The 27,525-nt window shown below is 33.1% G+C and overlaps 1 protein-coding gene across 6 annotated transcripts in view; it reads left to right on the top strand.

Annotated features, from left to right (window-relative positions):
• Positions 1–27,525, top strand: part of LOC145293786 (sorting nexin-14-like) — a 1,078,299-nt gene that overhangs the window by 967,862 nt on the left and 82,912 nt on the right. For all 6 annotated transcript variants that reach the window (XM_080140331.1, XM_080140332.1, XM_080140333.1 and 3 more), the window contains one exon: positions 18,968–19,022. In XM_080140331.1, the coding sequence (XP_079996457.1) occupies positions 18,968–19,022 (55 nt within the window). The remainder of the gene's footprint in view (positions 1–18,967; positions 19,023–27,525) is intronic.

A 27,525-nucleotide genomic window follows, 5' to 3' on the forward strand; every position in this document is an offset into this window, starting at 1 on the left:
TTGTCTGAAGATAGCGGTTTCAATCCTACCCCAAACCGGCCAGAGGCTTACTTTGCCAAAATGTGGTGAGACGACAACAACTATGGATGGCAGTGATTGCTGAGAATGCAGTTAGGAGATTCAGAGTTCCTATCCCGTCGCGGTTACCACCTGACAAAGGCCAGAGGAATAGTTGACTGAAACGTCGTGAAACAACAACTAAGATGAGGATAATAGTCCACAATGAATGCATTAATAAATAATACTCATCTAAATAATGAATTCAAATTAAATAATAAAGTAAATAAGATTTCTATTTGTGTTGGATTTTTCCGTTTTGTCCTCTTCTACTTCTTCCTCTTCTACTTCTTCCTCCTTTACTTCTTCCTCTTCTACTTCTTCCTCTTCTACTTCTTCCTCCTCTACTTCTTCCTCCTCTACTTCTTCCTCCTTTACTTCTTCCTCCTTTACTTCTTCCTCTTCTACTTCTTCCTCTTCTACTTCTTCCTCTTCTTCTACTTCCTCTTCTACTTCTTCCTCCTTTACTTCTTCTACTTCCTCTTCTACTTCCTCCTCCTTTACTTCTTCCTCTTCTACTTCTTCCTCTTCTTCTACTTCCTCTTCTACTTCTTCCTCCTTTACTTCTTCCTCTTCTACTTCTTCCTCTTCTACTTCTTCCTCTTCTACTTCTACCATGGCAGTCAACACAGAAATGAATGGCACGTGGAGAGTTGCCTGACTTAGAAACCAAGACCCTGCGAATAGAAATTCATTGTGCTTTATATTTCCAAGGTCCACTCTTATACAAATAATTATAGGTCTCACTTTCCATCCAATCATGCACTCACAGTGCCATTTCTGTGTCTACCACTATGATATTCGCTTTGTTGTGCATTGTCTACGATGTTTACTTTGGTCAAAATCTGATTGTTCCTTCTTTAATATGATTAGTAATTTTAATGAAATTTGTATCACTTATTCTGGATCTTTTTTCTTAACTTAATTCTTGATTTGGACATTTTTGTAAAATGAGATGTTATTTGTGTTTGTATTTGTGTTTGTATTTTTTTTTGTTTTTTTTTTGTGTGTGCTGATGAACGATGAAGAAAGTTCAAAAGTCTTTGACTACAAAGACATTTTCTCTTCAAAGAGATTCTTCCCACACAATGACAACAGAGTCTCCATCGATGAATAAGAAGAAATATGTTTATATCTTGCATCATCTCTTCAATGACCTTCCTTAAAAACAAATGATATGTGGCCATGGAACATGTGAGAAACTTCCAAAACCTTTATCAACAATGGAACCTTCCTTTGACAATGATTCTTCTCACATACCGAAAAAGAAATCTTCATTTCTAATGGACGAGAAAAGGGCAATCTAGATATTTCCTCGTCTCTTCTATAAAAGTCTCTATAACATTCTTTGTTTCTGCGAGTATTCTTATATAGGTTTAATATAGGAATACATCCAATAAGTATCGATAATTAAAAAATCATATTAAAGAAGGAACAATCAGATTTTGACCAAAATTAACACGTTTATACAGCCTGACATCACAAGGTCATTTGAGAACTATTATAACCACACAAACAGAAGTACCTGGCATATAAAATCAACAGGAGCAGGCAAGCAATCGGTTTGATTGAAAAATGCTCGATTTCTCTAATTTCAATAAAAGTAGGGTGGTGGTGGAATTATTGATTTATTAATCCTCATTCAATCCTGAGCAAAGTCGGATCTCCCTGCTAGTTTTGCTTATAAAAGTAATTTATCCTCATCTTCTGGCAAAATTTCAAGATCATTAGTTGATTATGTGTGACTTCAATATTGACACAGCAAGACATAAAGTTTGATATGTGTGATTTTGATATTATACTTTTCCCTTCATTTTTCAATTGTTTTATGCGTTTTTTTTTTGTTCTATTTATCGTATCATCATGATGTTTGTTAATTTATAATTTACAATGTATTTAGGTTGTACATATAGAAAAATAAAAGAAAAAAAATAGACAAGGAAACATTGAGAATTAAACCTTCAACCTCTAGGAGAATATCACAATTGATTTTCAATTTTCAGTGTGTGTGACCGGAAAATACAATTGCAAATTATTTGGGACTTTTATCCAATCATGACTGACGGAACAAGAGCATGCAAGTAAATAAAGAGTTCTGTTCGAAATTCTAACCCAGTTCCAGAGTTCGATAAGATACAGCTGAAGCAGGTTGGAGGTTAAATCGACCGAAACGTTGTGAAAATGACACTCAAAATGAGAACAGTGATCCATAGAATCCAAATAGTACAAATAACCAATCCTCATCTAAAAATTCAGAAATATAGGCATTACATCAGTTGAAATATGAGAATAATAATAAGAATAAGAAAAATAATATAAATAGCATCTTGCTACCACAGCTAAAAGGAACTTACTCTTTTTCCTCAGTGTGCCTAGTGTCAGGCAGAATTTCCATGAACAAAATTTTCTATCTATGAAACTGCTTCTGTGCAGATTAAAACATGGTCACCTTCAAATTCAAATTTAATAAATGTCTGTTATAAATGCTCATCATTTATAACACTTAGATAATATTCGTCATCATTCAGCTAACAATTTATACATTTCGTTAACACTGATACTTGAGTAGTTGCTTTTTGGCCTTGGTGACTCCTCTATTTACGATTCTATCTACTTCTGCTTATTTACTGTAATGATGAATTAAAATCGTTTTCTCCAATCAGATATTATCAGACTGTAAACAAGTTATTCCAATATAGTAACTTTTCCTGCCAATAACTGACATGTTTTTCTGGAAATTATTATGCAATTTCATTCGACCTCCCAATTTCCTACTTTAAATCCGATCCAACTGACTCTCCCAAGAAATACCTACTAGGATCAGATTTCACTCTCTTATAAAAATATGCTGTTATTCTCCCATTAGTCACTTGGAAATTTACTTCATTAAAAAAGACCGTCAATGTTTTTATCTTTCATCCATAACACCTACCCTGGGTGAATACGCATTGCTCCTTTATACTTCCGTTGTTACTTGTATGATTGGTTGTTCACAGACTTTCAATACAATTCATAAAACATAACATGGTCATAGTCGATAGTCAGATCTAAACAACTCTCAGTTAAGATCAAATATATAAATCAAGACAGAAATATACATGTCGATGCTTTGAATCGAGAATCAATTTGTATTCCAGGTTTAAACGTTATTACACTCTGTCATAGAATAGTAAGTCCTTCTTATCACACCATTACCTGACCTCCAACCTCATACTAAAATAATCAGCAGCTAAAAGCAGGAGTCATTTAATTTCACTTAACTTGTTCTTTTTCTTTTTCCTATAATAATGCTTGTATATGTATCTTGTGCAGTAGTAGTAGTATTACTGATGGTATTTAACTAATTACATATTTATTATTTGTTTTTGTATTATAACTATTATTTTCCTTCTTTGTACTATTATTAATATTATTATTATCATTCTCATCATTATTGGGCAATATTCACACAGTTACTGGCAATTAACGATTGCTTCTCTCTGACTTTTGCAAGTAGCGAGGGAGCGAATTAATCAACCTTATTACCTTTTTCCCGATTCAGGATGAATTTCATTGATTAAAATAGAATAATTTGTTTAGTATTTTACTGCTTTTGCCCAACTAGCCAAATTGATGATATTTAAGCATAAATTGAAATTATAAATTTCCTTTAGTAGAAAAAAATGTTTTAATATTTGCAAACGTAAGGCAGAATCAATCGCTAAAACAATACTAACAATTCTTTCAAATATATATATATATATATTTTTTTTCTTTGGAGTCACCATTTATCAAGGCCCAAAGGCCACTCGATGATAAGTGTTAATGAATGTAAGGTGATAATTTAGTAATCATTAATGGTGTGAATTGGATAGAATTTGATTATTTATGGGGACGGCCCCACAAGAATTCGTTTACATTGGATTTGAAGGCTACTATGTTGTATTCAGCCAGGAAGCAGGTCAGTGGAATAGTGTTCCACAGATGAGCAGTTCTGGGAAAGAAGCTTTAGTTTGTAGTTTCAAGCACAGATAGAGAGTGGGGAAATCGCATATAGTGGTTGTTGTAATCGACTGGTTTTAGTCAAAGTTTGTGCCTCTCTGTTTGGCCTATGGCATAGTGGATAGAGATGCCTACTAGGATCAGATTTCACTCTTTATTATTATTGATTAGTTCAGTCGAGCACTTGCCATTAAAATAACGATAGCGCAGAGACAGGCTCGCAAAATCTCTTCTGTGGGAAAGAGGTTACAAGGAAAAGAAAAAGAAATCATCTACTAGGTTTCTAAACCGGTTTTGAACTCTATCAATTCTGGACAGGGCGCACCAGGCAGCTCCTCCCTAGATATGGCATAAACATGTATCATATAGTATATATAGAAGAAGAAATTTAAATAATAAAAATAATTATTATCAATTCAAATTAGTCTTTGAGCCTTTACAAAGCTATCTCCCTTAGACTAGTTAGACATTGATTTAGGATTAAAACAATTCAGTTTAAGACCGGAAAAGGTTTTAAATTAATAGTTAAAATTTTTTTTTTTATAGGTGATGTGATAAATCGTTCAAATATATTAGAATAACATATAACAGAAAATTTTTTAGTACATACTATTTGTTCTCTTCTTCTTTTTCTTCCTTTTCCTTTTCTTTTGTTTTCTTTAGTGTTCAAAATATTAAACGCCCAATTTTAAAAATTTCATTATTTGAATTTTAAGGTTGTTTTAAAAAAAAAAAACGAGAATTGCATGAGATCTTATAATGTATGCGTATGTTTCCAATTCAGGTTATAAAACATATGAACATCGGCTGATGAGAACTTGATATGAGTATCAGAAACAGTCTTCTATTATCAGGTTTGAAACCAATGGTACCGATGATATATCTCATCGAAACATTCTGAAAATAAAATAAACATTATATATATATTATATAAGACCTTCCAAAGGGCGAATGAACCCTTTTTCGGGGTCAACGGCCAACTAGCACCGTGTGTGTTTGTGTGTATGTATATGTGTGTTGGGGTGGAGAGGGCTCCTGTAAGCCGTGGTGAAGGCAACCTTTCTAGGAGAAGCAAATCTCTGATTTAAAAAGCCATAAAGCGGGAGACCAGTACCCGCATTAAGCTGGTCTGCAGTTTAACTTGTTGCTGGCTATCTTGCTCTTGCTTGTTGCTGGATCTCAACATTTTGAACTGAGAGAGAGACTTAGCTGTCATACAAAGCTAAGACTCTGTAACATCTGTGTATAGATACTCCCTCAGACATTTGTCTATTAAAATGGTCCTGTGTCGATGAAAGTCATTTTTTGGGTTCATGGACTTTTAAGTGTCTGAGGGAGTGGCATTCGTCTGACAAGACGTTGCAATCATCATATATATATATATATATATATATATATATATATATATATATATAGGTTCCCATATGTTGTAATGGAAGAGTTAAGTTGAAGATATATTATCATTGCTCCATTGTTTGTCAGTCTGGCATTATAATTGAACCTTTGATTGGACAATCTGCCAACAGATACACATGTTATTTATGTTGCTTAATAGTGTGATTCTTTAATTTGGTAATGAGCTCATTTGCATTTTGTACAACTAATGCGTTAATGTAAGAAAGGGAAACAGTGAATGACTGATGTAATGCCATCCTAATCTCCTCAGATGCTGCTTGAAGTTCATATAGACCTGTAGAAGAACCAAAACCTTAGATACTTATCAAGTACCATTTCTATAGTTATTTTTTGATGACGTCTTAATACTCCCCTCTCATTCACTTTCTTTTACTTTTATTCTATATCTAGCTGTCATTGTTTGGGATGCAGTGAAGCCATTTTAGTTTGCCTGTTTATTTGTTTGAAAACCTATTAACTCTAAATACAAAATTCCTATTCTCCAATTTAAACTGCACTGATTTTTATTTTTAGGTGATTATCTAAGAATTTGTTGTCAGTTTGGAAATAAATTATAGCTAAATACGTTATGTTGTCAATAACACAGAACAATAATAGCAAATAATTGGATTATTTAAAGCAGAAGTTGATTTCTCATCATAAATGTTATTTGCATCTGATTTTTAAAATCCGACAAAATAATTTTATATTGTAGATTTTATGTTTAAACCAATCTTTTTCTTAATCATTTAGCTTGTCTTTATTTTTTAATCAGTTATTAAGATTATGTCACCTTTTCTTTGTTCATGAAAATTAAAATTGCATAACGGATTATTCTTTCCTTTCTTTTTATCATCAGTTATTATTAAGATTAAAATTAAGACTCTGTTTTTTTTGGGGGGGGGATGCATATAAAAATAAGCTTGTATCCATGACTAAAGTTAGTCAGATATACATTTGTTCATTTTCATTATATAAAATTTATAATTTCATAACTTTTGTTTTGTTCTTGTATGGAAAGAATTTCATTCCAGGAAATCATATGTCTTAATTTCTTTAAAATTGAACTTAAAATCCGTATTGCAGTAGGTCGATCTGTGTTTTGATAATGATGATGAGTGTAACTAAAAGACAGTCCACCATAATGTTAGCAGTATGAGCGATAATTATTCTTGAGGAAAAATGTGGAAGGAAATAGTCAGTAATAATTAAAAGATTTTTTTTTAATTTTTCGCCTGGGGAAACTATTTTATTTTAAGTGTGTTTGGTATTGAGGAAAAGAAGCTGATGGATGATGTTATGCACAAATTAGTGGGAGAGCTCTTCGATTAAAACCAGTTAATGGAAGTTGATTATTATTTTATTAATATTTATTACTTTTTAATATTCAGGCTGCAACTAAAAAGATATTTCAAAATTGAAAACCAAACGGAATCATCCTTGTCTCATATTGAAATTAATATTTGTTTCTTTTTTTATATATTTCTCACTAGAATAATACCCGTCTATGTGACGGGTAAAATGCACTCCCCAAAAGAACAGTTTCGCAAAACTATTTATGACTGTTTACATATAAGGGTCGTTTCAAAAGTAAAGCCTCCTATTTTTTAACTCAAAAAGTGACTGGAGTGGTACCATTAAAATGAACTATCTTTTGTGTTCCAGACTTTATTATTCTACATAGTCACCACCAATCTAAATGCACTTTTGCCAGGAATTCAATAACATATCTCTGCTTATTGCACACGTCTATGGCAGAGGTTGCTTTCTTATATTCTCACACCATCAATATTTTTAAGTCATGAATGCATAAGTTCAATCATTATAACAATGCAATTTATGGTCACCTCTGATTCATTTGGGCGGAATAAAAATATAGGTGACATTACTTTAGAACGCCCCTCATAGATTAAAATTAAGATATCTATATATCTATAAAAGTGAAAGTGTCTGTCTGTGTGTGTGTACATTTCCCTACGCAATAACTCTGTCAATTTTCAGTCTACATACGCGAAATTTGATATACAGTGTACTAGGATTTGGGAAAATCTTTGTAATCCGTTTTCAGCCAGAAATTTGACTGTTAAAGGGTCAAAGTTCAACGATTTGACCTTTTAAAACTCTACCAAACTCCTCCGCCAATTTTGGGTATAAACAATTGAAATTTTAGATATAGGTTCCTTGGACATGGATCTCACTTAATAACTTGATTCAATCCCCAAACAATACATGTTAAGGGTTCATATTAGGGGTCAAAGTTTAAAAATTTTTTTGACCTCTGCGGTCTCTACCAAATTACTTAGACAATTTCTGGTCTAAACATTTGAAATTTTACATAAAGGGTATTCAGAGATAGGCCAAGCTTTTTAATTCGTTAGGGTCAAAACTTTGAGCTACTAATATATAAATGCATGTATGTATGTTTGCATGTCTGCCTAAAACTTTCGACAAAGGCGACGGATTTTCACAAGATCAGTATTGTTTTAAGCTTGACTCTTCAGACAACAAATGCCGAAAAAAATGGTTAAAAACATTAATTTCTTCACCCTCAACTGGGCACTTTTCTACAGGGAGGGGTCGCTTTTTTCACCGATATTTTCGAAAGTCATCCCCTCTTTTCGATTGTCTAGCCTTATTTTAAACCTACGTCACTTCCAGTTTGGCGGTGGTCGTAACAGCAAAGACTACTACCACTTTTTTTTTTTGCTCAACACCCACCTCCAAATACCCGAGCAACGCCAGGCACCCATGCTAGTAATGCTATAAAACCTGATTTGTAGAATTCTTATTTCAATTTTTACTAATTTTTACATGCTTTTCATTTTAGAAAATGTTTAAAATTTAAGGGGTGTATTTATTCTTTTGTGGATATTTTCACAGTTGTTATTTCACCCCGTTTCAATCAACTCATCCTCTGGCCTTCTTCCGTGATGGGATAGGAATGCTGAGTCTTGTAACTGTATCTCCAGTAATTACTGTCTTCCATAGTTGTTGTTTTCTGACCATGTTTTGACCAACTAATCCTCTGGCTTGCTTTGGGTAGGATCGAAACTGCTATCTTTAGACAATGCTCACCTAGAATTGTAGAGACTCAATACCACTATCCACTGCACCACAGGCCCCAAAGGATGAGCTAGACGAAATGTGGTAAAACAACAACAACAATGAAGATGAGGATAACAGTCAGCAAAAAAAATTAATACACAAATTATGAAGCCTCATCTCAAAGGATTCCAAAGAATATAAATACAAAAATAACATAATTTAAAGAAACAGCTCACATGCTCGGACATAACAACCTACTGAGCAAACCAAGCGTAGAGCTGAATGCAATTTGGACACCTAATAGAGAGAGAAAACCTTGAATAACAACATAGTTGTAACATTAACAAAAACCAACTAAGAATTGTCCTAGTGACATATGGCCGGGTGGTCCTAGACGTTGTATCAAAGTTTACAGTTACCTAAAGGTGCTGAGTTCAATCCTGAACGAAGGCAGTGAAAAGTAACATTCAAAACAGAGAATCAGCAACTATGTCCCAGAGCCTAGCTGGAGTCCGAACACAGTACCCCCGTAATAATAATAAAGGGTTGGGTTCGAGACTTCTAACAAACAGTTCCCCAGTTCGATACAAAACACCTGATGAAGGCTGGAGGGCAAAACGGCCGAAACATTGTGACTATAACAACCAAGATGAGGAAATGAAAACACCTCCTCTCAAAAATACAGACAATTACTAATTTAAAGGGTCTTTGGAATTTGATGTAACTCGCTTAATTAGATCAAAATGAAATAGTTGAATTTTTAACTTGCTCATTTTATGCTCCCTAAAAACTCTTTAAAATATGCTATCAAAAAGAAGTTTTGGAAATATCCATAAATTGCTGTCTAATACCGATTTTTAATATTTTACCAAAATTGAAGCTATCTGAAAAAAAAAGCTTCCACCTTATTCACATAAAACTAAATTAAGCTGATATTATATCCCCTTATACCTAGCAGCTATTTTCCAAAATGCATAATGATCGATTAATTTAGGTTAGAATTGAACCGTATACATTGACATATACATATACACATAACTAACTTTATTTGATTATGATTATTCTTTAGTTACGCTCCTTTCCCATATCATCACTGCTCCCATCGTGGTTATTAATGCTAATATTATTTTGTAAAAGTTATTAGGTGTTCTTCATTGGCAAGACGCTGATTTTCTCTGGAGTCTGAGTGCCGGCAAGATTTCAAAATTTCCCATATTCTCTGCTACTTTTGATCAATTATACACATCATTTTTCGATTTCACACCAACCGTTTATCATTCAGTTTTTTGCTGATATGATAACCATGACTGGCATCCCCTAGAATTGAAATGAGAATAATTTTCCCCAGTATTTCTTACTTTTTGTGACCTTTCTGTGGAGGTTTGAATGCTGCATTCCCTCCTCAGATTTTACATCATCTTATACTCTTTGGTGCTATGTTCGGTACCATGAAACATGGTACCGAACTGATCTTTGTGGTCCCACATGTTTCTTTTTAATTTGAAAAATTTATTTATCTACCTACACATGCAATTTGTTCCTTTGGATTCATATTTGTATCTTATATATATATATATATATATATATATATATATATATAGTTTCTATTTGTGCTTACATAGTGCTTGGTGTTAAGAAATTTATCATTATTATATTTTATTACAAACTTTATTTAATTAAATTGCAATTTACTAACTAACAGTTCTCACGAGTTATTACTTGCAAAGCAAAGTGATGTTTCCTGGGCTCTGAGTGACAGCAAGAGTCTCATATTTCCATTACTCTCTACTTCTTGTGATCACTGCTTCAAATCACATTGCGTTATAAGAAGAGCCTGAATTTGAAAGCTCCCTCAGGATTCTATTATTCTCTATTTTCTTCCAGAGGAGGCTTTGATATTGATCTTCCTCTTCAGTCTTTCCATTTTTCCCAAATCTGTCCTAACCGTTTTTTTGCGATACCAACTGATGCTGGTGCCATAACAAATTTTTCCCTTTGTAGGGGTGAGGGATGAGTGTCAGATTATCATATCTTTCTCACATATCTACCCTAGTAGTTTCAGTTCTCTTGGTTTTGAATAATGTTCTTTCTATCTTTACAGTTGTATTCATGCAACATTATTTTATATCAGCTAAACTGTGATTGGTTGGTCTTAACTGGCTATGTAAGTTGGCTTCTGCATTCAAGGCCTTTTTTTTATTTTAATATTTCAACTGATTTCATCAGTGCTATGCTTTATACGAGTATATTTTAATTCTTCTCTTTGATTCCAATTTCTCCTAGATTTTTTCATGTTTAATATTTTATTCAGCTCTCTAGCAAACACCATATATTTGCTTGATTTTTCTGCCTCCTTCAGCTTCACACTGTGAACTTTTGGAAGAGTGGTGGTGGTATCATCATCATCATCATCTACTACTGCTACTCATAAAGAGTTTTCCCATTAGTCATCATCAGTGATTCTTATTGGCAATAACAAGTGGTGTTCCTTGGAGTGTTAGTGCGACCAAATCTCCCGAGATGTTCAGCACGCTATGCCTCTTATAATATCCGACGTAAATCAATTTATGTTATTACAACATATGTCATTTAACAAGGATTTCTCACTAGCAATGAAATTTGAAATGTGAAATTTGAATGGCTACGAACCTTCTCTAATTTCTAATACTTTACCCATTCGTTTAATTCATTTAAAGTTAGCAATAGTAATTATTTTTACTGAAAATGAAAGTGTTATTTTTTCTTAATAATATTGACTCTGGAAGAAATTCATTATTTGAAAATGAATATTATTATTATACCGACTGATGTAGAAAGCGTCATGGAATTTCTAGAAGGCATACATCTTCATCATCTTCTTCTTCTTCTTTTTCTTCTTCTTCTTATTATTATTAGTTCTCACATAGGTCATCATCAGTTATAGCTCATTGATAATAGCCGGTAGTGTTCCCTGGAGTCTGGGTAACAATAAGTTCCCAGAATTTCAGTACTTTCCACCTCTTTCGATAACCTTTGCAAATTGTTTTGTAGTATCACAACAGCCGCTTACTATTGTGTTCTCACTGGCAATGATTATTGCTCTTCATTGAAATTTGAGTGATAATAAACATCTCCAAGGTTCCAGTACTCTTTGCACTTATTCAGTGGAGGTCTGATTAGGGTGTTCCTATCTCACTCATTATTATTTATTATTATTATTATTATTATTATCATTATTATTATTATTATTATTATTATTATTATTATTATCATTATTATTTATTATTATTATTATTATTATTATTATTATCATTATTATTATTATTATTATTATTATTTATTATTATTATTATTATTATTAATATTAATTATTATTATTATTATTATTATTATTATTATTTATTATTATTATTATTAATATTATTAATATTAATTATTATTATTATTATTATTTATTAATTATTATTATTATTTATTATTATTATTTATTATTATTATTATTATTTATTATTATTATTATTATTATTATTTATTATTATTTATTATTATTATTATTATTATTTATTATTATTATTATTATTATTATAATTGAGTTTTTGCTGAAAATCAATTACGCCAATTAAGTAACCAAATTTAATTTCAATATTGAAAGCTGTCACTGTTTGAACGTGTGACACGCCTCATTTCTTTCATACATTTTTTTCAACCATCAACATTTTCATTCAAGAGCTTCATTTTTTTCTTAATAATTCTTTTTATCTTTGCAAATATCACTATCAACATTATAGACTGCAAGATTATTTAAATCCTCATTTATTCTATGTCAAACTTATTCTCAAAAGAAGTAATAACTCTTCAGGTAATTGGAGTGTCAAAATGAGAATAATAAATCACAAGTTCATCTAGTTGATTTGGATCAGTTCTATTTTATGGCATATCAACCCTTTGGTACCGAAACCTCATACTTATTTTAAACAATTCTCAAACCCAAGCTTCTGTTTTATCAATATAGTTGTTTTTGATATCAATTATGCCAAATGCGTTTCCTTTGGCTAGTTGGCGTGTAAAGATCTGACTTACTTGAATTTAGCAATTTTTATTTTGCAAAAAGTCTTCAAGAGATATTCAAAACTAGCTGGACACATGTATCATGCTGGAAGTATCGTACAAAGCCAGATCTTATTCAGTAAATCCCCCACCCCCTCCGTATTAAAACAAATCAAACTGCATTTAGCAACCTTGGAAAATAGCCGGTAATGTTTCCTGGAGTCTGGGTAACAATACGTTCCTAGAATTCCAGTACTTTCCACCTTTTTCGACAACCTTTGCTATTTATCTGGTGAATGTGGCCAACACGAAATTATCTAGCTTCCACTGTTGGATATTTTCTAGCTGTGTTAGCTAGTGGAAGCTGGCTGTCATTGTCAGTACTGGGAGTTACTGGCGATTAGTGTTGGTTTGAGGTACTGGCTATCTTTATAACTAGCAATCACTAGCAGCCATGATCAGTGACGGTCTTCATTAGGTTGCATCAAACTGAAATCGTCTGTTTTCAACTGTCTGGTATTGTATGGCACTGATATCTGTTGACTGTTAGTGGATACCGGTGGTAGGCACTGATGCTCACTGGTAGTTAGTGATGTTCTGAAGCAGTTACTTACATTTACTTGCCTGTCATTGTTGTTTTACAGTGTTAACTGTTGTCCATGACCAGTATCACCCTCCATCGGACTGTTCCAAAATGAAATCTTCTGTCTTCAATTGTGAGCCCTAGTTGTTATTGCCATTTTGAGGCAGTTACTTGCATTTGGTCATTGTCGATCACTATCGATCATGTTGAGTCCCATTGGAATGTTAATAAAATGGCCTGCCTTCAATATTTGTGCACTGTCATCCATTGTATGGTACTGACATCCAGTGGTGGGCACTGTTGGACACTGACGGTTATGATGGTGATTGACAGTGATTTTCATGTTGTTACTGCCACTTTTTGATAGGACTGAGCACTGGGGGAAACTGGCAGGTAAGTCGCTTGTCTTCAATTGTCAGGTACTGTGATCAAGTGGCGAGCACTGTCATCCATTGTGGTGACTGTCACCTGAAGACACTGGCAGGCACTTGCAGGCCCTGACTGGCACTAGCAGGTATTTTGTTTGGAGTCTAAGCAATGCAGGGAGCACTCTGTAAAATTTCTACACAATATAAGACTTTTGGATAACGAATGAAAGTAACAGGTAATATGGCTAGTAGTCTGACCATATTGAATTTATATGTGGCATCTGCATTTGCAAAATTATAACGTTTTCTCCTGGATGGGAATAATTGTTTTTTATTTTATTATATATAGAGAAATAAAAGCAATTGCATAGATTGAATGATATTTTTTTTACGAATGGATCACCATCACTCGAGGATAAGAGTTAATGAGTGTACGGTAGTCAATGGGACAATATTGTAGCAATTGTTAGTAGTGGAAATTTAGTAAATTGGATAACTTAAGTAGACAGCTCATCAGGAACTTGTTTACTTTGGACTTGAAGACAACTATATTGCAGTCAACTGGAAAGCAGGCAAATGCAAGAGAGTTCCACAGGCATGCAGTTCTAGAAAGAAGCTTTGTTCATGGGATCCACGTTTAGGTTTGGAAACAGATAAAGAGTGGAGGAAATTATTGATAATGTTTTCAGTTAGATGTTATTTATGAAAATTTGGCAAGAGGGGACCATAAATTAGAGCTGAGACGAGCACATGGGAAAGAGGTTTCAGGGAAGAGAAAAGGGCATCCCTACTAGACTACAAAATCTATTTTTAACCCTCCCATGGCAGGATGGGATGCTTCTAGCAGCTCCTGCCCAGATATGGCAACAGTACTCCATCCTAGGATGTACTTGGCTCTTATACAGGTAGAGAAGTGCATCAGCAGTGAGATATCTGCTGGAGCGGGAGAATGAACCCACCCTTTTTCCAGCGACCTTGGCAATAGATTTGATGTATGTGCTCCATTTCAGATCAGACCTAGAAGCTTGTTAAAACATTGAGCCTTCCTAAGACAAGAGCCATTCATTTCAATTGATGCCAGATGGAGGTCAGAGCTTTGATGATGGAAAGATAGAAACTTGGGTTTTAGATGCATTAAAATTAACCAGTCACCTCTTTCCCAACCGTACCATGTTCTCAAGATCAGATAAAAGAGAATCAGAGATATCTTGGTTATGTACAGCCTTTGAAATGTTGTCATAGACGGCAGTGTTATCAGCATAAATGTCTATGAATGATCTTAGGATGTGATTTGGGAAATCATTGGTGAAGATCAGGAAGACAGTCGGGCCTAGGATGAATCCCTGAGGGATACCAGCATTAATACTGTGAGCTTCTGATTTCTGTCTATCAACCACTACTCTTATAAACATATTAGAGAGAAATTATATTGAGAAGACATTTCCAGCTATACTGTAAACCTTTATTCCATAACCTGCCAAAGGCCTTTGATATGTCAAGAGCAATTGCCCTAGAAACGAATTATTACTAACAGAGCATTACCATTGTCAATCAAGGCAAAAATCTATTAGGTATGTGTAAGCAGAGCGATGGAGACAGTAGAATCTGTTTTGGTCTATGGCTTAACTGCTTAAACACTGATGAAAAAACAAAAAGCATCATTTGACAGGATGTTAGGAGTTTGGAGAAATCAGCCAAACGAGAACCCCCTATGTGAACAACTTTACTTTATCTTGTCCTCACTTCAGCTTGCTGGTAACTCTTGGAAATCTTTATGCAGTAAAAGATCGATCAGAAGATCGCATCACATCTATATATACCAATTTGTAGAAGACTCTGGATGTCATCTGGAGGATTTTCTATAAGTGATGTCTGATGGAAATGGAGAGATGAATTAGAAGAATTTGAGATAATATTCAATGTGATTGATTTATCATATTCAGTACAGGGTGGAGCAATAAAATTGTCACTCTAGAAAAGACAACATGATTCCATTTCCGTTGATGAAAACCGATTTTCTTTTTTCTTTTTTGCAGACCATTTACTAGTTGGCCAGTTGTGTACAACTTCTAAGAGCGATAAGAGCCTTATATCATGTGCGAAACTGACACAATCTTTAACAAGCAGGATCGAAGATCTTCCACTGTACAACTCCTGCGCTTTTATTATTCAGGTTATGACAACAAGACCATTGCTAGCACCCTCAGAATGTAAATCTGGATGGTTCAATGCTTGAGAACACAGTTCTATGAAGTTTCCGGCCATGGTTATGATCTTTGGTGTGGTTTCAAGTAAATCTTCAAAATCAGCTTGAAAATCAACATCAAAGTGTACCTGAATGTGCTGAAGAGTGTGGTGATCTCCAGGTGCAATCGAGTAGCTGCTGGCAGACCCTGGGTGTGGCAGCAGGATTCTAAGTCGGCCCACAAATCCAAAAAGACCCAGGCTTGGTTTCAGAAAGAGTGCTAGGACTTTGTACTCTTCTCTCACTGCCCCCCCTCCTTCCCCAACTTGAACCCACTGGACTACTTTGTTTGGTCATACGTCGTGAACATCACCAATATGATTTCTCACAGCACCAAAGCTAACCTGATCACTCTTGCCAGCGATTGTGGAAAAGGCATGCTCCCAATTTCAGACCCGTATCCAGTGGTGATTGAGGCTGAAAGCAGCTACATTAATGTCAGATCTACTACATAATCAACTTACCTGAATTGATTTTTTCAATAAGACTTTAACAATAAAGCTGTAGTGTTGTTTTCTTCAGGGTGAAAAATTTATCGTTCCACCCTGTATTATTAAGTTTTCTGTTCATTAAATTAAAGGTGTGATGTTTTTGTGGATCGTCATTTGCAATGCTGATGCACTAAAAAAAAGGACAGAACAACAACTGTATACATTTACTTTTAATTTTATTGTGTTGTCTAATATTAAATAAGTTTTACATGTTCATTTAAACTCTTAATATCTTTGCAAGATAGAAAAAAAAACTCATTAAATGCAACCCATTTTTGGAACTGATGAGTCTGCTTTTAACAATTCTAATAACTTTCTTGCACTCATCATTGTTATAGCAATATAGTTTTTATAATGTACTTGAGTAAAACATACCAGATGGATAAATACACCTGCCTTTAGCTATTCTCTTTCTCACTGGCTTTATGCTGGCTTTTCGTCTTCATATACAGATAATAGTTCATATTTTATAATGTGTTTATGTTGTTGTTGCCCTTAGAAGAAATCCGACATGGTTAACGCGTGAGGAAAAAATCTTCTTCATTGCACAAAGTGATTGAGACTAATAATTGCGAAAATGAAAAGTGGCTGTTTTTTGTTTTCTTTTTTAGCTTTGAGCGTAGTGCATACAAAATCTGGATTGCATTACATTTTTAAAAAGTTACCTGATTTATGGTCCATTAATGAAGTATCATGTTGCACTGCATAGTGTTATATATCGTATGCCCCATCTTAAAAACTTGAAACAAATAACACAACTCGTTTTCATAAAACATATGTACAGTTTCGTGCTTCGTGTAAAATAGTAATCATCTGTAAACAATAGATTTCTCCGGTTACCCGGTTAAAAGTAAATGTAAACAAAGAAAGTATGTTTAACACTATAATTTATTTTACTGTGAGTGGCGAGTTTGTTTGCAGGGTTAGGGTTAGATACTTGACTACTGATCTACATTTAAATGTGACCGATCGTACAGGTACCAAAAACTGGCATACACTTACTATATTTAGCCACACTGATGAGTAATAGACGATGAAACAGCTGTCCATGGATTGTTATCCTTAGAAACTATAATATACTCATATTATAGTTTCTAATAATTACAAGCTTGTAGAACTTTCTGTCTGCTGACTGTTTTCCTTCTATCTTGGTGCTTTCTTAGCTCTTTACATCAAGTAGCTTCATGCCTTGTCTAGGAAGATTTCCATAAAAAATGTATATTACTTTATATTAGATAGTATTATATATATATATGAGAATCTTTTGTAAATGTTTTTTTTATTTCTGTAAATCATAAAATGCTGACTTTTAAACAAATAGCAGATATTTAATGTCAATATAACATGTATTATTTAATGTCAATATAACATGTATTATTTAATGTCAATATAACATGTATTATTTAATGTCAATATAACATGTATTATTTAATGTCAGTATAACATGGATTATTTGGATTATTTGTTCTCATCTGAAGTGTTATTTGCATTACGTTTCAATCGATGTAATCGCTGACCTTCTTCACATTTATCTTGTCAAACTCTAGAATCTTTCTGTTTAATTAGGGAATCCGTACAGAATTTCAAACGGAACTATTTAATCAAGAGGGTCGGAGGTTACATTACAAAGATGAGAACTGTGATTCAAATAATCTAAATAATCTATCCTTATCTGAAAAATTTCAAAACGTAAAGTAAATAGCATTTATTCAATAATCGCTTGATCTTTCAAATAAAACTGAACATAAAAATTATGAATTTGTATTGGATTACTATTCTGATCTTGGTTGTTATTTTCACAACGTTTTGACCAATGTAACCTCTAACTTGTTTTAAGAACAGCTCTTCAAACTTGATAATCTCTGTTGAATTCGGTAACTTATGTGGAATTTCAAACTGAACCGTTTTTATAAAGTTTGAAAAAAATGTATGAGTAGCTGAAAAAGAGAAGAGGTTGCAGCTGGGTCTGTTCGAGCACACTTCTCCCAAGATATGGTGAACATGTAATCAGCTGCTGGAAGAAGTGGTATTTGCAAAGTCACTCAATACTTTCAAAGCCAGACTAGACTTTGCTTTGACTACAAATCTAGAGATTATATGTATTGAGAGAATGTAATCTCGGTTATATAGGCATATGTTCGTTCTCATCATATATTGTATTGCATTGTTACATTGCATGAAACATTATGAGAATAATATTCAACATAAGAACATACATTTATCTTCTGTTGCTGCCCTCAATTTGACTATGGCAGCCCTCTTGAGTTTAAAATAGTCTGGGGATCGTTTTGATAGACATTATCTTTTAGATAAAAATCGGTGGTGGGGGCATGGTATGATAAATGCGAAGTTCATTCTGTATAACACTTCCTACGTATGAGATAATCCTCCATGTGGCCTGCATACAATTAAATGAATAATAAACAAAGACTGTTGGACGTTCGTGAGTGTAACTTGGTGGAGATGTCAGGCAGGCATTGAAGTTTATTTGTACCGAATATGGCTGGCTTATACTGAGTATTGTTAATTTTATTAATGCTTTCATGGGTTAGTTATTTTTTTGGGACCGCCTTATATATTCAGTTATCTGTAACAAGTTTCTGAGCTTGCAGTAATCAGAAATTTCTGTGGATTGTACATTCTATGATTTTTGTTTTTGCATTCTATCATACTGTGCTTGCAAAATAATTTTTAATTTTTCTTATTTTGCTGTAACTTATAATTTAGTTTTCTATCTTCTTTCATCCTTTATCCTTATTTTTCTTCCAATTTCCAGTAAGATGGAGAGGAAAGATTCCGACTCGTCTTTGAAATCGGTAACCAGTGAAAAGGTAAGCTCAGGACAAACTTTCAGTTTTTCATGTGTATAAGTGCCAAAGATTCTTGAAAATATATGTTGAATATAAAGTATCTCATCCTTTGAAACGATCTTTAATAAATGGGTTCACTTATATTGCATCTTTTCAACTTTGAAGTACATATTTTTCTCAACACCTTTTATCTCAAACTTTTTAGTAACACTGACAATATAGTGATGGCATCAAAGGCAATAAGCACGCACACACACACACACACACAGATATATATGTGTGCGTGCATGTATTGGTGTGTGGATCTTTTGTGTGTATATATATATATATATATATTATTACACTAACTTCAACATTCTAATAAAATGTTTTGCATAAATTTTCTGAGGTTCTATCTAAATTACTAATTTTGTCATATATATATATATATATATATATATATATATATATATATATATATACAGTGAGGGAAAATAAGTGTTGGACACATCCCATTATTCTTTATTTAACACATTTTTTAAATAATCACTTGTCTGCTTCCAATGCGTTAGGTATGCGACAGGGATGGATCTTTCAACAAGATAATGATCCCAAACATACTGCTAAAATAACCTCTGATTGGTTCGTACAGAACAAAATAGATGTTCTTAAGTGGCCCAGTCAGTCCCCAGACTTAAATCCTATAGAAAATTTATGGTGAGAGCTCAAAATCATGGTCCACCAGCTAGATCCACGTAATATTCAGGATTTAAAGAAAGTATGTGTTGAAGAGTCGGCCAAAATCTCGCCAGAATGTTGTCACAAATTAGTTTCATTGTATAGAAAACGTCTCAAAGCTGTAATAGCCAATAAGGGGTTTTCAACTAAATATTAGATGAAATTGTGTTAGTCTGTCCAATACTTTTTTCCGGCTATTCTCGTTTTTATTATATAATTTTTGTTATGCCTTAAAAGGTTCCAATTGCTAAAGTTATTTGTTATTGTTAAATTAGTAACTATTTCTTGTTAAATTTTCGCGTCATTCGCTGCATAAAAAATGTGTTAAATAAAGATTAATGGGATGTGTCCAACACTTATTTCCCCACTATATATATATATATATATATATATATATACAAGTTAGAGAAGCATTTCATCCAAGGCATGAAAATTGTTAAAGAAAATGTTTTTACTATAGGCTTTAAAAATAAAGGTACAAGATTCAATTTGAAATTTATTTATCTTCAAGTGCACTTTTATAAATTTTACAAAATAAGGTATAAAAATTTAATTTAAATTGAATCAAAAAATTACCTTGGATTTATTTTATATAATGTACATTCTGTTGCACTTTTTTAAAAAAAATAATTGAAAATTTTATATCTATATCATTAATTGCTAGATGAAAGATAATGTTTTTAAATTGCAACAGAATGTACATTACATAAAATAAATCCAAGGTAATTTTTTGATTCAATTTAAATTCAATTTTTATACCTTACTTTGTAAAATTTATAAAAGTGCACTTTGAAGATAAATAAATTTCAAATTGAATCTTGTATTCAATTCAGTAATCTTTATTTTTAAAGCCTATAGTAAAAACATTTTGTTTAACAATTTTCATGCCGTGGATGAAATGCTTTTCTCACTTGTATCTTACCTTTTTAACATTATATTTTAAAACTCTCCTTCTCTCTATTTCATTTTGTATTTCTCCTCACACCACAACTCATTTTTGCAACCCCCTCTTTGTATTATTACAGGTCTGAATATTCTCTCTGTTTCAGTTTGTATTTCTCCTCACACCACAACTCATTTTTTGCAACTCCCTCTTTGTAATACAGGTCTGAATAATTAGAAAATCTGAATTCTTTTAACAAAATTTTAAAATAACTTTTTTAGATTAAATATTTTAAAACTTCTTTCAAAATAGAAAATCTTTAAAATTTAATAAGGAGCATATTTCATATAGGTTTCATTAACAAATATTCAGTACATAACGAGAAAAATAGAGATTAAAATTTCAAAAGGACTGTATAACTGGTTACGATCAATAGTAGTTCTCGCCAGCGAAAGTCTTTTTTATTGTTATTCTATTATTATTATTTAAAACATTTTGTGTCCTGCTCTTTCACGTGAGGATTAATATATATATATATATATATATATATATATGATGATTGCTACCTCCTGACAGAAGTTTGCCATCTCTTCAGTTAAGTGTTGTGCGGCTGTGTGCATGTAAGTGACTTTTTAATCGAGCTTTAGTCCTACATGAAAGTACAAATATGTGACATAAAAACTTTCCTTCCTGTAAAGGTGATCACATAATAATATTGTGAATCTTCAAATGTCATGTCAGGCCAATTTTAGATTTGCAGCTTAGACTACAAATATAACAACTTAGCGTTGCCGGATGTGCTGTAAGGCCTCCTCATAAGACTGTTGTTCCTGTCTTTGATTGTATGATTTAAGATGATTTACAAAACCAGCTTTTGAAGGTATCTGCCACATACAGTGCACTTCAGTTTCTGTTGTAATTTATCAGACATTATATTTTCGTCCTGCTTTCTTAAAACACATTTTAAGACAACAAGATCTACATGCTGCTCTTCAAAAATCTTACAACTTTCTATGATGGTTTTTCTCCACAGCGATTGATCTTTCACTTGAACTTCCCAGTTATGTACATCCCTCTTAGGTATTTTAAAATTGTTTTTCAGGGAACCCTTAAACCTTTTTCTTGGTTTATGTTGTGGTCTCTTACCCTTATCTCGTCATAAAACAGTTGTTTAGGAAATCTTTTGTCCTCCATCCTAACCAAGTGTCCAGTCCAGCACATCTGATTTTGAATGATATTCATGTCTATACTAGTACTATTTGATTTTGTCAGGCGTTAGAGTCCTTCAGTAAATATTAAGAACTCTCCAAATACAACTTTGATGAAATCGGTTCAATAACTTCAGATGCCTTCTATAAGTTATCTAAGTCTCTGACCCATATAGCAGTGTAGTGATAACGCCTGCTTCGTAAACACTTAGCTTTGTTTTTGAGTTGATTTCCTGAACTGGCTTTGGCTATTCTGTAATTTATCTCAGCATCAAGTGTACAGTCCTTACTCAGCGTATTATCCAGAGATACAAAATAATACATTTAACTTCTTATCATCAACCAAGATGCTTGGTTCAACAAATGGCATTCTTATAGGAGGGGAATACATAGCATGTTTTGTTGAGGCTGATGGTAAGTTTAAAAGCCTCTAATAACTTCTCATAATCATCTGTGAGTCTGAATGTGAAACTGTCTGCATCGTCTGCATATAAAAATTCAAGAACAATGTTCTGAAAAGTTTTCGACTTTGCATTGAGATGTCTATGGTTAAAAAGTTTACCTGATGTATGAAATGGAAACTTCACGCCAATATGGCAATTGTTAAAAGCATGCACCAGCATCACAGCAAAAAATATAGAAAATGATGTAGGATCAAGTATATCACCTTGTTTCACACTCAGGCTTTCATATTATAGTTGAACTGCTGAAGCAACTCCACAAAACTAGTAGGACAGCCTAATTTCCTAAGAATTTTCCAGAGTGCATTGCGATTGATGGTATCCAAAGCTTTTGTCGGATCAACAAAAACTTGATCCAAAGACACTCCCTGCTCCATACATTTTTTCCATTAACTTTTGCACAGAAACTATCGTGTCCATTGTGCCATGACAAAATCTAAAACCACATTGATTCTCTGGGATGATAGAGGGACAAATTCATTTCAGTAAACGATTTAACAACATCTTTGCTAAACTCTTTCTCGCTACCTCAAGCAAGCTAATACCTCTAAAATCACCACACTCAGATTTTGACCTCTTTCCTTCATAAATTGGGATCTATATTGCATCAATCCAATCTTGAAGGAAGACTGAGCACTATATGTACCGCAAGAGAAACTGACATGGTCTATCATTCTCTTGAAGGTAGATGGAACTCTCTTAAGCCATGTTAAGCACCCTATCTATTGATGGCGTCACAATAAAAATACTCTTGATAGCCCTGGCTAAGCATCAAGCGTTCAGCTAGCGACAAAATTTGAATTACACTACAAACTTGTGTAGTGAGTTCAATCTCAGTTGCGGCTATGCTGGATGCTGGATGAATGTGATATTTTCACTACATGCTTATAACAATGTAGATAATTACAATAATCCAAGACATGGGTGAAATTTACTTGCACTGATCCCCCAAAATAATTGTTAAACTTAACATTCCTGATTAAACTTTATTATGAAATGCATCGATGTGAAGTAATGTATCACTCAGAAATGAGTAACAATATTGACTTAAATGTTTCACTTAGCACCAAACCATTCATCTTGGCAGTTTGATAACAAGGAATCTTGTTACATTGATGTTTGTTCTGCATGTTATTAGTTTGGAACAGTAACTTACAAGTTGATCTGTTGAGCCAGTAGTAACTAACATGATGGGTTTAGTTTTAATTTAAACCAGAATAAAATTTAATTTTAAAATGATTTTTAAAAGTAATTTTTTTTTATTTTAAGTAATCATTAAAAAATGATTTATAGCCTTAAAGACCATTAAACGGTAATTTATAGGCTAATTATAAAGACCCGTTCCAGTAACCAATTGCTGAGAGTTCATCATTTAAACTCATCGGCCTGACATTCACAGACAACATGAATTGGAACAAATACATAGAATACATTGCCAAAACTGCTGCAAATGTGAACTTCCTCTATTGCGTTAGTAAAATATTCACACCTGACAGTATCCTATATCTCTACAATTCCAAAATTCGCCTATGCATGGAGTATTGTTGCCAAATATGGGCTGGGGCATCAGCCAGTAGCCGTTCTCAATTGGACAGGATGCAAAAATCTAGTAGGTCCCTCACAATCTACCAAGCTGCAACGCATATCACATCACTACAGTATTGCATCCTTGTGCTTGTTTTAAACGTATTTTAATTGAATGTGCTCTGACGAACTCGTAACACTTGTGCCCCCTTAAGGTAAATCCTCTACACTAACCCAAAAAACAGCACGCCTTCACTATAGAGGTTCCCCTGGACGTCAGAGAGCCTTCTACTTTGAAAGTTTCTTCCCTTTTACTGCTAAACTCTGGAATTCCCTCTCTGTTTCCTGCGTTCTTAACTGTACTAATTTAAGTATAAAATGAACAGATATATCGCTGCTCAACTCTCTACATGGTCATAATAGCTTCTTCTATCTTAGTGGCAATTTGCCTTATTTATGGTGAAAATGAGTAATAAAATTTGTAGTGCAATTAAAAGTCAAAATGCAGTAAAGATAAACAATATACCATCAGCCAAATATTGTAACATATTGAGAGTGGCCTTGTTCAAGACTTGATTGAGCTAATCTCTATTTTCATATAAAATTAATTTCAAATTATTCTGAATTGCTGATAGCTGTCATAGAAAAAGGATATATCATTAAATATTCAGTGTTCTTTATTGATTTCTGTGAACATTTTTGTCTGCTGCTTAGATGTTGAATTTTCAAATAAATATGTGCATTGAAAAAGCATTTACTTATTCCCCATTCTACATTGGATATCATAAATGTATTACATCATTCTTTCATCTCCTTTCAATGGATGCAGTTGATATTATCTGCCTTCTTTAGCATGGACTAGTGTTGGGGGGGGGGGCTTTGCCCGATCATAAAATACGCTTAAATATGATACTTTAATTTGTCCAGATTTTGTATATATTATTATAGAGTCGTGATTTCAAAAGTAAAAAGCATTTGAATGCCATCTGCTAGAATTGAAACCGAAAGCAAAACTGTGCAATTCAAACGTGAACATATATGAACTGATTAAAAATAAACTAAGATGAATGTACAAAATGTATGACGATGTTTTTAAATTTTGACCCCTTTTTTGACTCCTTAAAACTGTTTTAACCGGCTAAAGACCCATAAAAGAATGGTCCATAAAAAATCCAATCATTTGAAGCCCCTAGCGCCGCTCTACAACTTTTAGTTTCAGAAGAGATAGCATTTGAAAATATGGAGACATACAGACAGACATAGTGAGTTTTATAAATTAGATTAATGATGTCCTTTGAACACTCTTCTAAAAATTGGTAACTTGAAGATTTTCTATTCTTGAAGAACAACAATGACGAGTTTCACTTCAAATATATTTTATTTGATGGATATTCACTTTCCTTAACTAAAAGTTTCTTCTGGTTGGAACATCTTCACATGAGGGTCAAGCAGTTTCATACTTATTTGACATATTTCTTCATTAATGTGAAGTTGAAGTCCAATCTAAACAAATTCAAAGTCCAAGGAACAGGAAAGCGGTTCCATCAGTACACACACACACAGACACGATGACACGCCACCAACACGAACCAGCGTACACAATTACCAACCGGCCGTTCTTTCCTTACTGCTTGCCTTCCAAAACGACCTGAATTTATAGTTGTCGAAGACCAACTGATTTGCATATATGCACGAGATTTTGCGAGAGTTTCCGAGATCATACCATTACAAAACGCCGTCGGCGCCATCTTAGAATTCTTTTCCTATCCTAGCTTCGCAGCGATGACAAAGCACACACGCACACCTAGGTCGTTTGAACGGTAAGCCCTCATTTTCACAGCTTTTGCCACATAATGTGTCATTTATATTGAAATAGAAATATTTAAATGTTTCAGACTTTCATTCCCATCTTAGATCTTCTATCATCCAGTTGGTAGGGTCACACATTCTCTGATTACAACCAGAGGGATCCCCTATCCTGATAACGGGGCCACTTGTGGGCTGTTTATAGCAATCCATGATGCCTTAGGATAAGATCCTGTTAGCTGAGTCATTCTTTCAGTTTGGCTTTTACTTCAGTTCAACAGGAGATCAGAAAGGCTTAATCCAATCAATTAGTTGATCACGTTATACCCTAGTATCTCCAAGCGTGTTAGTCAGTTTAATTCTTCAAAAAATCAAAACATTGTTTCTCCTTTCTATTTTCTTCTCAATACTAGAATATTGTTGCTGAGAGTTAACATGTTAAGAACAAATAAGTTTACTAATATTGCTTTAATAAGTTACTCCTTAGAAGTAATCTTTTTAAGAGTAATGTATTCCAATAGCAATATATTCTGGAAATAACCTTATCTTATATTAAATAATCCATAGATGGTTGATATGCTGTAAAATAAACCAAACCTAAGCAAAACATCTTGGTCTATTCACAACATTTAGACCGTTTTCTGCATTGGCCGTTATTTTACACTGATAAACCTTGAAATTCAAATCTAATTCTGTCATTCAAAGTAATAACAGACATGTAAAACGGGTACACAATAACAATCATTTGAATGGTCTTGTGCCAGACTAAGTTCACCAAAAACTCTGACGTCTTAAAGGATGTAGAATAAATTGAAGAACACACAGCCGATTGTAAAGAGAACTAATGCACCAAGAAATTGTGTATCCTAAATAAATTCCAGTATTAGTAAGAAAATTGGAAGATAAAAAAAAAATCACATTAGTCGTGGATGTGTCTTGTTTTTAAAAAATAAGACATGTCTGCAGAATACAAGAAGTAGTGAGAGGATGAATCAAGTTGACTCGTCCCTAAAATTGTCCTCATCCCTTTTAACTTGAACTGAAAGTTACAAAATTCTTAAAATTATATGAACAAACTTCATAAACTTGCCAAGACACTTAGTAAAGAAAGACTTATAAGAAAGTGACGCAATTTGTGTGTGTGTGTGTATATATATATATATGTATATATATATATATATATATATATATAGTAAATTATGAAATTATATTTGCTAATTAGGTTAAACAAAACTTCTGTATTTCATCTCCATGAGGAATTATCAGTTTAATATGAATAGAATTCGTAATAACAGGTGTTTTTAGATATGCACCTGATGTGTATTTTAGCTAGCTAACCAATCAAATTCATTGTTATTCTCTCCCACAGGTTATTGTTTCCATTAGCGCATGGCATGGCTTCCTTGGATAAAATTTCAGCTGAATTTACTTCCTCTTCTTTTATTCTCTTTTCCGTAGAGGTGGCACACCCTTTTTGTGATTGTGTTAAATTAATTGGTGGCCTTATTTTAAAGTACAGTCATTTCCCTCAATATCTTTGACATAAATAGCTAGTTTAATACAAGTTACCTACTTAAATGTTTCCTCAGTCGGTTATGGCCAATATTGGTTTGTGTTCTTACAAAAGAAAAATGTTATTTCTAATCGATTGAGAAAAATCTATATTCTGTTTTTAATTTGTTGCAAATAAAAGGAAAGAAGTTATTATTCTTATACTCAGATTCACCAGAAATAAATTATATTTCAAGTAGTTTCATTCCTTTATTTTCAACATGGTCACCAAAAACCCACTGGAATCTGTTTTTAATTTAAGTTCTTCCTCAATTTTGCTATTTTTCTTTTTATCCGACGTCTCTGAACTGATAATTAAAATTAAATTTTGCATTAAATATGAGGGGCGTGCATAAACTAATGCATCCTATATT

The sequence above is a fragment of the Euprymna scolopes genome, chromosome 15, assembly GCF_053919585.1.
Source record: "Euprymna scolopes isolate OS-2025 chromosome 15, ASM5391958v1, whole genome shotgun sequence".
NCBI classification, from domain to species: Eukaryota; Metazoa; Mollusca; class Cephalopoda; order Sepiida; family Sepiolidae; genus Euprymna; species Euprymna scolopes.